At 48.1% G+C, this 10,242-nt stretch overlaps 1 protein-coding gene across 1 annotated transcript in view; it reads left to right on the top strand.

Moving 5' to 3' along the window:
* Positions 1-10,084: 10,084 nt before the first annotated feature.
* The window catches only part of KBTBD11 (kelch repeat and BTB domain containing 11), a 6,258-nt gene continuing 6,100 nt past the window's right edge, over positions 10,085-10,242 (top strand). Inside the window, 1 exon segment of the mRNA XM_021709532.1 lies at positions 10,085-10,210. Coding sequence (XP_021565207.1) covers positions 10,085-10,210 — 126 coding nt within the window.

Here is a 10,242-nt window from a genome sequence, read left to right as displayed (position 1 = left end):
TGGTAACCAGCTCACTTGTGTTTACGATCGCGTGGCCTGCGTGGGCTTGGTAGCAGGCCAGATTACTCAGGTGCTCAGTAATGGTAGCTACTTAAACATAGGGCATAATATTTTATGGTTTTGTTGTTATTGTTGTTGTTGTTTTTTTGAGTCAGAGTCTTACTCTGTCATCCAGGCTGGAGTGCAGTGGCATGCTCATGGCTACTGCAGCCTTGACCTGCTGGTCTCAGGTGATCCTTCCACTTCAGCCTCCCAAGTAGCTGGGACTACAGGCGTGTACCACCATGCCCAGTGAATTTTTAAATCTATTATAGAGATGAGGTCTTACCAAATTGCCTAGGCTCAAGCAATCTTATCACCTCTGTCTTCCAAAGTGCTGGGATTATGGGCATGAGCCATTGCACCCAGCCTAGGCATACCATTTTAAGTTGTAAGTTGTAAAATAGTTTCAACACCATGAAACTGTAATGAAAAAGAAACACTCATGTTTCCCACTGAGATTTAACATGTGCTATCAGTTTTGCCATTGATGCTTCAAGTCTCTTTCAAGAAACCAAGTGGCATGGAGTCCCTGTGGCCCCTCCCCGCTTCCTCTTCAGAGGGGACACTGACACCCGACCCATGCCCCTCCTTCCTTTCAGTTTTCACATTGCATAAAAGACTATGTATTTTCTAATGTTCAAAATGTACATACAAGGAGTTATTTGGTATTTTTCCGCAGCTGTAGACCTCAAAGATTCAAAATTGTGAAATGGATCATACAGACATGTAAATCTGGGTCATTCATTTGAACATCATGTCAGCACTGACACAAAATCATTCTGAAAGTAGTTTAATCAGCTGTTTTTGTGCAAAAGGACACAGAGCAGCCTTTTTCAAGCTTTAGGCCGATCATATTACGGTCCTGCTGTAGCTTCTCTTCCTTAAAGACATCAGCAGATTCCCTTGGGCTATGGAGACCTGGCCCGTGGCCGACCCAGGCCCTGCTGACCCGGCCCCTCACAGCACTCTGGCCAGCTACTCTTGGACTCCGGAGCCCATCACACTGACTTCTTCCTGGAGGACTGCCCTCCGCTGCTCCCACCTACTCTTCGCTCAGGAGCCTTGATGTCCTATTCTCAGAGGATGTCTCACTATCCTCAGAGCAGAAGCCAGGGCCATCCATCATGACCTCTTAGAACCCTGTACTGCTGTCTTCCCAGCACTTGTTGCGGTTGGTGACTCTTTCAGAATCTGTGGGGTGGCCCCAGATCCGCCCTCTGCCCAGGCCTGTGCTCTGTGAGGACTGGGCTTAGTCTGTTGTTGCATCCCCGCTACCTTTCCAGTGACTAGCATGCCGACACACTGTCGGTGCCACAGTAACTGCTCAGTGGATGAGCAAATGAATGAATATTGTTAGTTATCAGTATTGAGGTTATCAATGGGGATTTAACAGGTTGAACAGTTGTGAAAATTGTAGGATTTATTCAACCCAAGTAATCTCTCATTCTTTTTTTTTTTTTTTTTGAGTCAGGGTCTCTCTCTCTCTCTCTCTCTCTCTCTCTCATCAAGACTAGAGTGCAGTGGCACAATCATGGCTCACTGAAGCCTCAAACTCCTGAGCTCAAGTGGTCCTCTCCCTCAGCCTCTTGAGTAGCACCACCACACCCAGCTAATGTTTTGATTTTCTGTAGAGATGAGGTCTTACTATGTTGCTCAGGCTGGTCTCGAACTCCTGGCCTCAATGGATCCTCCCACCTCAGCCTCCCAAAGTGCTGGGATTACAGGTGTGAGCCCCTGTCCCCAGCCAGTACTCTCTAATTTCTGACCCCAGCTGACCATCCTTGGTGGAACCCTCAACTTTATCTCAGTGGACTCACAAAACAGATTTATTTTAAAAGAATCAAGTTGACCCAAACATGGCTCAGAATTAGATCACACAGCTAGAAATTTCAGGAGAGTTCTGCGATTTGTGTGCCTCTCTCCAGAATCTCAGTGATCCTGGGTGTGATCTTAGTGGTCATACTCTGTTTGGCTGAATCAGTAATTCTTGAATCTGAGCTGCAGGGAAGCGCCAGTATTTCCTATTTGAGAATGTTCCAGGTGCACCTGAGGACTCTTAGAGACAAGGAGGGTAGGACTTGTCCACCTTGGACTCAAGGACCCTCTTTGGAGTGAGTGCATAGGTTTATTTCCAACATTCTTTCCTTAGTACTTCAGAGTCTGATTCTAGGGAGTCTGGGCTATGTTGTACCTTGGGAAAGAGGTCAGCCACCTGCACTGTTTCATCTTGCTTTAGGTTAAGTCTGAACACACACTTCATGCAAAGGCTTCCACCTTTCTGTTTTGCTTCCACGTGCTGACCTCAGGCATACCATCTCATCAGCCACAAAGGAGCATTTGTGAGTCGTGAAGTTTCATGCCATGTGTGTCTCAGAGCTCTGGAATTTTTAAGAAATCCATTCATGGTTGAAGGAAGCAGGTCAGTGAGTTTCAGGACCAAGGCGTCCAGTCTCCTGCAGATAGCACGAAACTGGCCATGGCTAGGGGTATGGATACAGATTGTCACTGTGGAGTAATTGTCACCGTGGAGTAGTAAGGCGGTGTCCCCAGGGGATGAGCCACTGAAATCTGAAGCTCTGCCCAGACCTGTTAAATTTCTGACCAGGAGGGGTTGATCCCTACGAATTCTTGTGCCCAGCTAACCAGCAAGCAGATGATGAGTCTTGGGTGCTTTCTCTAGGGCCCCATGCTGAATGCTTCAGAGACAGAGACAGGGGAGGGTAATTGGACTTCGTCTTGGTCTATTGCTAATTTTGTTTGGTCCTTTGAGACTAGAAACGTAATGTTTTTGTGCATCGAGTGTTATCTGTTGAATGTCTGTCTCCTCTGTGAGCTTAAGAATTGACATGGGATAGGTGCTGAGAAGGTACCAGGAGAACGTCGTCTGGACAGAGCCTCTCCCCTGTGCTGCTGGGAGCTTTCTGTCCTTTGAGGAATTGTCGTCCTTGGGGTGTGGGTTCTCTGGTCTGGATTTTTGAAGGCCCGCTGGGGTAGGAGCTTTTCTGGACTAAGCTCTTTATAGTCACCCTGTCTCACCCCAGGACAACCCAGTGAGGTAGGCCTTTGGTTTTAGTAGGAATTATTACAGTTTTCAGGGATAGCAACCTCACTCACACCAGCTTAAACCAGAAATGGAATGCTTCAGCTCACATACCTCAGAGCCTGGGGAAGCCATCTTCAAGCACAGTTCAGTTCAGGGTCTCTCTCTCCCTCCCCTTCACTTGCACTTTCCATTACTTGGTTTTTTTTTTTCTCGGGTGGTGAGCGGGCTGGTGGGGATAGTTTGCTCAGTACTTCTTACCAGCCGGGGGAGCTCAGACTTCAAGACCATCTTTGCACAAGAGCTTTTCTTCTGGAAATTCTCAGTGATTTTACTTCTTCCAATTAGGTCCCGCCAGAACATTCAACCCATGACATCCATATTGGCATGCTGGGACCTGCCGATGGGCCTGGTCAGTACACTATGTGCTGCATTGTCCTCAGAACTGGGTGGAACCTCCAGCTTTGCTGGAATCTGTTTACGGAAAGTATGGGCTGTGATCGATCCCTCTGAATATTCTGTAGGCTTTGCTCAACCCAGTGCATGGGTGTGGCAGAGATCAGCTCACACGTGGCCAGGTGTTGTAACTACTGGGATGACTTAGAGGTGTCATGGGAGGTGCTGGTGGATGGATAGTGGGGCCAGTGCTGGGTTTATTTCTGGCTCTGCTCTTCACATCTGCGTGGCTTGTGAAATGTATGGCAGCCTCTCATTTCCTCCTCCCCAAAATGGGTTCACAAAAACACAGACCTCGTGAGCAACTATGAGGGTCAGGTATGTCAAGATGACGTAGCTCACAATGGAACACTACTGGGAAAACACACACTCCAGGTTGTATTTTGGTGTCGTTAGGTCATGTTACAGGCCATCCGGCCTTTCAGAGTGTTCTTCATGGAGACAAGCGGAAAGACTATAGGTTGTGCTTTGGGAAAACAGATACTCCTGTCACTCAACAGGTGTGGCACTTCCACTTGTATAATTGCTCAGCAAGCTACACCCTCGTGGACACCCTCTTCTATGTCTGAACTACACAGAAATGATCACCAGCAGTTGATGTTTGTGTCCTTGTACCGTATACCATCTCGCTGCTGGAACTGCCGCAGGTGTCCGGCAGGCAGATGCTAAGAGCAGACGGCCACACTGCATGTCCTCCAGGACTTGGCACAGAGCCTGGCTTGTAGTGTCCACACAGTGCAGCTCACAGGATGCGCTTCACTGTGACGATGTATTTCCTGAGTGGCGCCTCCTCCAGGCTGGCTTCGGACTGATATTCTGCACGTTTTCGTGGTCCTCCTCACCCAGTGCTCTGTGCTTTATGGAACCCTGAGGATGTATGAGTTGGATGGGAATGAGGACCCTCAGCCTCATGGGGCCTCTGTATCATCCACAGCCATGCCCACTCCCAGCCACACCCATGCCTGCATGCCCACACCTGTGGACCCATTTTCATTTGGGCCTAAAGAGGAAATAACCTTGAAAAATAATGTTTGTGTGAACAACCAAAAGCGAATCAATACCTTCTGACATCAAGTCTGAATCCTGAGGTTCCCTACGGGTTTCTTAGGCTCTGCTTTTCTATGTGTGGGTTTTCTTTCTTCATTAACTTCAGGTATTATTGTCTGCTTCCTGTGAGTGGCATCTTCCTGGTGTTGTGGGAAGTGGCCTGGATGGCCCAGGCTATTCTTGGGGATCTGTGCTTTACCGGGGGGCATCTGGACAGGCAAAATGTTCAGGATGCTGTGAAGGAATTTACTGTAAACAAAACAGACTACAGAGGTTTACACATCCTCCCTATGTCTATTCACAGAATTATTTTTTTTTCATTAAACTGACAACTGGGTGTGGTAGTTCATGCTTTAACCCCCAGCCTTTTGGGAGGCTGATTTGGGACGATTATTTGAGTCCAGGAGTTCTAGACCAGACCTGGTCTCTCAATAATAATAATAATAATAATAATAATAATAATAATAATTAGTTAGCCATGGCAGTGTGCACCTGTAGTTCCACTTACTCAGGAAGCTGAGGTGGGAGGATCACGTGAGCCCAGGAGTTCTGTAGCAAGCCACTGCACTCCATCCTAGGTGACAGAGCAAGACCTTGTCTCTAAACAAAATAAAACAAAATTAAGCTGACTATAACTATTTGAAAGGAAGATTCTTTTTAGCAGTTTGTATTATTAAAATGAAGCATGATATTTAATTTTGAATAAGCTAATGTCCACATTGAGGAATTATACACAGTCTTATTTTTAAAATTTGTATTAATAGTGAACAAATTAATAGAAATGTTACAAAATTGCTTAGGTATTTATAAGGTCTAGAATAAATGTATAGTCTTCAGGGGAAATGTTATATAAATTGTATTTAATTAAACCCTGTTCTCATGAAAGAATAACTATAGGTAAGAAGAAAACTGTCATACCCAGTGCCCTTCCCCCGTCATATTCCCTCCAAGGAGACCATGGTGCTGAGTTCTGGTCACTAGTGACTGTGACACTCCAGAGGCTGTGCTGGAGAAACAGTGACAGTCCCTCAGAAAACATTCTTCCAAATGCCTGGGTCTGGGGGGGTGGTGCTCCAGCTGCTTCACAGCCTCTTAGTGGAATTCTGACTCAAGCCAACTGCAAATGGGGTAAAAATTCCTTTGGAAGTCCCCTCCTTCAGTCCCAAGAAACCTGACCAACAGTGTTTGCAGAGTTGCTGATGTCTCAGGACTCTTAAACCAACATGGGCTAGACGCCTCACCATCCATTTTAGAGTAAAAACCAGAGTGATGGGTCATTCTGGAAAAACAAAAACAAAAAAACAACATGGGTTTTTTAAAACAACATTTAAAGAAGAAAAGAGCTCTTCTGCTTAATCTCATTTCCTGGGGCATCTGTCCTGCAAATGGTGAGGGAGACCTGGAGCAGGTCAAGTCTTCTTGTGCTGGGGGACCATGCCCCAGAAGTGCCCCAAGATCCTCCTAGGGCACGGGATCAGCTGAGGCTGCGATCTCAGTCCTGGAAATAGTGTCACTTGACATGCTACTGCATATATCTGACATGTGTATGTCCCCAATGGATGGTGGACAGGGGCTTTGTGCCTGACCGGGCCACCAGCAAGTGATCCCAGTGGAGTGGCCCCTGAGGCCCTCACACTACCTCTCAGGGAGTTCACAGCTATGCCCAGCTGTCGGGCTACAGCCTCGGCTCAGCCAGTTTTGATCAGAGTCACGAGACATGTGGCGGGACAGGTGGGCATCCATGGAAGACAGGGCCACCACTTCTGCTGGAAGGTCACCTCGAGGACACGATTTAATCACCATGTGTGTTGAGGAGGAAAAGTTAAGAGTTCTAGTATCAAGATTTCTGAGATATTTGAGTTTTATTCTTTCTTGGGCTAGCTGGAAAAGCACCAGGTCTGTCCCAGGGTCAGGGGAGCATCCCAAATCTGAAGTGGAAACTGCTCCAAAATCCAGAATTTTGTGAGCACTAACATGACTCTCAAAGGAATACTTAGTGAAAACATTTCAGATTTTGCATTTTTGTATTTGAGATGGAAATTTTGCATTTTTGTATTTGAGGTGCAAATATATATATATATATATATATATATATAAAATCAGAAGTCCAAAACACTGTGGTCCCCAACATTTGGGATACGAGATTCCAAACTTACAGCCAGACAACTTCCTCTCTGGCACTGCTGGGGGTCACCACAGCCATGTAAGACCCGGGACTGTGACATAGCTGACTCATTTAATTGTGGTTACAACAAAATATATACTTGTCAAACATTCTTCCAGGCTTTAAGCTGGTTCTGCAGGACTTTTCAAGGGCAGAATTCCCATTTTAAGCCTGTAAGATCTGTTTGACCTTTGTGTGTGTGATGATGATCTTTCAGTCTGTGTTAATGACTTAAAGATGACTCCTGCATACCTGGTGACAGTCCAGCCAGAGAAAGAATTAGGAAGTTCTGAGGTCCTTTCCAGGCCAAGATAAATTTTACCACCTTAGTTGTCTAAAACCTGTATCTTCTGCATTTTACGGAAGAGTGTTAATGAATGAGCCAGTTAAGCCTCTGATTTTATTTCAAACATGAAGTTTTACAAGTTTCTGAGTCTGGTATGTAAGTTTTAGTGTTTGTTTTTGTTTTTTGCCTTTTTTTTTTTGTAGAGCCAGGGTCTCACTGTGTTGTCCAGGTCAGAGTACAGTGGCACAATCATAGCTCACTGCACCTTTGAACTCCTGGGCTCAAGCAATCCTCCTAAGTAGCTGGGACTATAGGCACTCAGCATCACTCTTGGCTAATGTGTGTGTGTGTGTTTCTTGTAGTGATAGGTGTCTCGCTATGTTGCCCAGGCTGGTCTTAAACTCCTGGGCTCAAGCAATCCGCCCTCCTTGGCCTCCCAAAGTGCTAGGATTATAGGCGTGAGCCACCACGCCCAACCTTGTCTTAGCTTTGATCTCTTCTCTTTGCATGACTCAGTAGACTGGAAAGCACTCTGCAGCCTTCAGGGTGCCTGTGCATGTCCCTGATGCATATTCCCAGGTATCACAGCCAGGGAATATGCATCACACTCTCATCCCTGTGGCCCACAGGACAGCAGGATGGAGACCCCAGCATGAGTAGTCGGGGGTGGGTACAGCTGAGTGATCACAGGGACCCTTATGCTTACACCAGGGTTAGAGATTCAGGGTTCCAGAAAGAGGCTTAACATGGGACTTCCCAGGTATCTTACAACATGGCCCTGCACAGTGATCACCCAGAAAGTATTGTGAAAGCAACTTGGCAGAGAGAGAGACAGAGGGAAAGAGAGCGAGACACACAGAGGGGGAGTTGAATGTGGTGGATTCCCAACTGGAAAACACTTCACTTCTGAGGATAATGGGAGACTTCTCAGTGACAGAGCAGCAGGAAGAGCATTTATAGGGACCAGTGATGGCATGGCATCGCAAGCAGGACACCAGGGGTGAGGTACCATCGGACCGGTGTCCCCTGAGGGCTGAGCATGCTGGTCCTGTGATCAGCCTGCATGTGCTGTGTTTCTTGTCCCCACTGTTTGCTGTGGAAAGCTGGAATACAGCTGGGCTTTTGCCAATGTTCAGACCTTTCCTCCAGTAGGTTAGAGCATCATGGGGAAGCTCCTCCCAACTTAGGGAAGATGTTTGCCTGTGTGATTCTTTATTTTTTTTTTTTAGTTGGAGTCTCACTCTGTTGCCCAGACTGGAGTGCAGTGGCCACTCCCAGCCACCGCAGCCTCAACCTGCTGTGCTCCTGCGATCCTTCTGCCTCAGCCTTCCAAGTAGCTGGAACTGCAGGCGCGCGCTACCACGCCTGGCTAATTTTTGATTTATTGTAGAGATGAGGTCTCGCCAAGTTGCCCAGGCGGGTCTGGAACCCACCCATTGCTCAGGCAGTCCACTCACCTCAGCATCCCAAAGGCGCGGGATTACAGTCTGAGCCACTGAGCCCGGCTTGCCTGTGTGATTCTATGATTCACCTGCAGGCACTCACATCTGCCTTCCTGACACTTCAGTTTTTTCCTTTGCTGCATTTAGGTTGTTTGATAATGCCGCCTTCTGAGGCTTTTCAGAGACAAGCACAGTTCCAAGGATGACCAGTTCAGACTAGGAGTCTAGGAGTTGAAGCCGCCTGGAGTCCTTAATACAGACAATTATCTGAAGATGATTCCAGAAAAGTGTCCCTGCACTTTCCTACAAATGTTTGTTGTGACTTAATTTGAAATAATGAACTGGAAAACACAGATAACTGTCATGTGGGAATAAAATCAATAAAGTTACATTGCCCAGCTATGCTTCTCACTAAAGGAGTTATTGATTCTATATATACTTTTTAGGTTAAAAATGTGAAATTGTTGAAACCTGACTGCTTTTGACTAACAGAACACAATTTCCTATGGTTTAACCAACATATTTAAGGTGATAATGTTTGGCGACACCTATTGCTTGACTTTGGTTCTCCTTCCTGGTCCTCAGAGACAGGAGAGGAACAGTGAGAAGGCCCTGGAAAAATACCTAAGTCTACATGGCCCATCCAGCACTGAAAAATCTACCACCCCTCCACCCCCCACGGAATTCCATAACCTTAAAGCTGGGAAGGGAAGTGAGGTGGACGCCACTGATGCAAAATAACCGTACTGAAAATCGCAGATTCAGACATTCTCTCTTTTTCTCCCGTAAACAGGAACGAAAAGCTGTGGTGTGATGACAAGGAAACACCCAACATCCCAGCTAAGGAAGTAACAGGGGAAGGCTCCAGCTGAGAAAGGAAGACCCTTGGAATGTGTTCCATGGCTGTGTTTTTCTGACACCCCTGGTAAGTAAGTTATGGACCGTCCCCAGGGGAGACACAGATGGAGACACCGGAGGACTCCTGATGCCAGCACGTGACACATGTCCTCCAGCTGATCTTTCAGCCTCATCGCAAATGAGAGCCACAAAAAAGGAAAGCCCACTGGGGTGGCTCTTTACAAAGAATGGCTTCAGAATCAAGGCTCTAAGGTTTGGGCCCCAGCTGGGCTCAGCTCTGTGGGTTCCCAAGGGACCGCGGTGTGATGGAGTGTGAAGTGAGAAACTGAGCGAACGAGCCTCCTGGACGAGCACACACCCAGGAGCTAGACACCCCCAGGACTTGGCGCTGCTTTGAAGACCCACCGCGGCTCCACGTGTGACCTGGGTGTCAGCGAGCAGCACCGCCCAGCGGGAGGCAGTCACCAGCTCTTCTGGCTGATCGCGGGCCACCCTCGGAGTTGTCACAGTTCAAAAGTTCAGTGAGGTTGGACCCGCCCCTCCTCGCAGAAGAGAGCGAGGGGGGCGAGGCGGGGGCGCCGTGTTGGGGGGTGGGGGGAGAAACACAAGTGTGGATGCAGCAGTGAAATCTGATCGCGGGCCAGGAAACGCGTGAGAAATGAAAACCCCGGAGTAACTATTTACCTTGACCAGCCCCGAGGGGCGGCCAGGCGGGAGGTGGGCGCGTGCGGCAGCCAGACACCGCCCCCATGGAGAGCCCGGTGGCGCCCTGCGTCCTCTACCCGGGGGACGACCGCGTCCGCGGCACCGAGCCCGGGGCTCCAGGAGAGGGCAGCCTGTCGCCGCCGGCCGCGGGGGAGGACGCCGCGTCCCCGGCACAGACACCCTGCAGCCTCGGCGCGTCCCT

This window comes from Carlito syrichta, unplaced genomic scaffold, assembly GCF_000164805.1.
Source record: "Carlito syrichta isolate Samal-C Ts95f unplaced genomic scaffold, Tarsius_syrichta-2.0.1 Scaffold251683, whole genome shotgun sequence".
Lineage (NCBI taxonomy): Eukaryota > Metazoa > Chordata > Mammalia > Primates > Tarsiidae > Carlito > Carlito syrichta.
The sequence above is the reverse complement of the archived record's forward strand: the minus strand, read 5'-3'. Positions and strand labels throughout refer to the sequence as shown.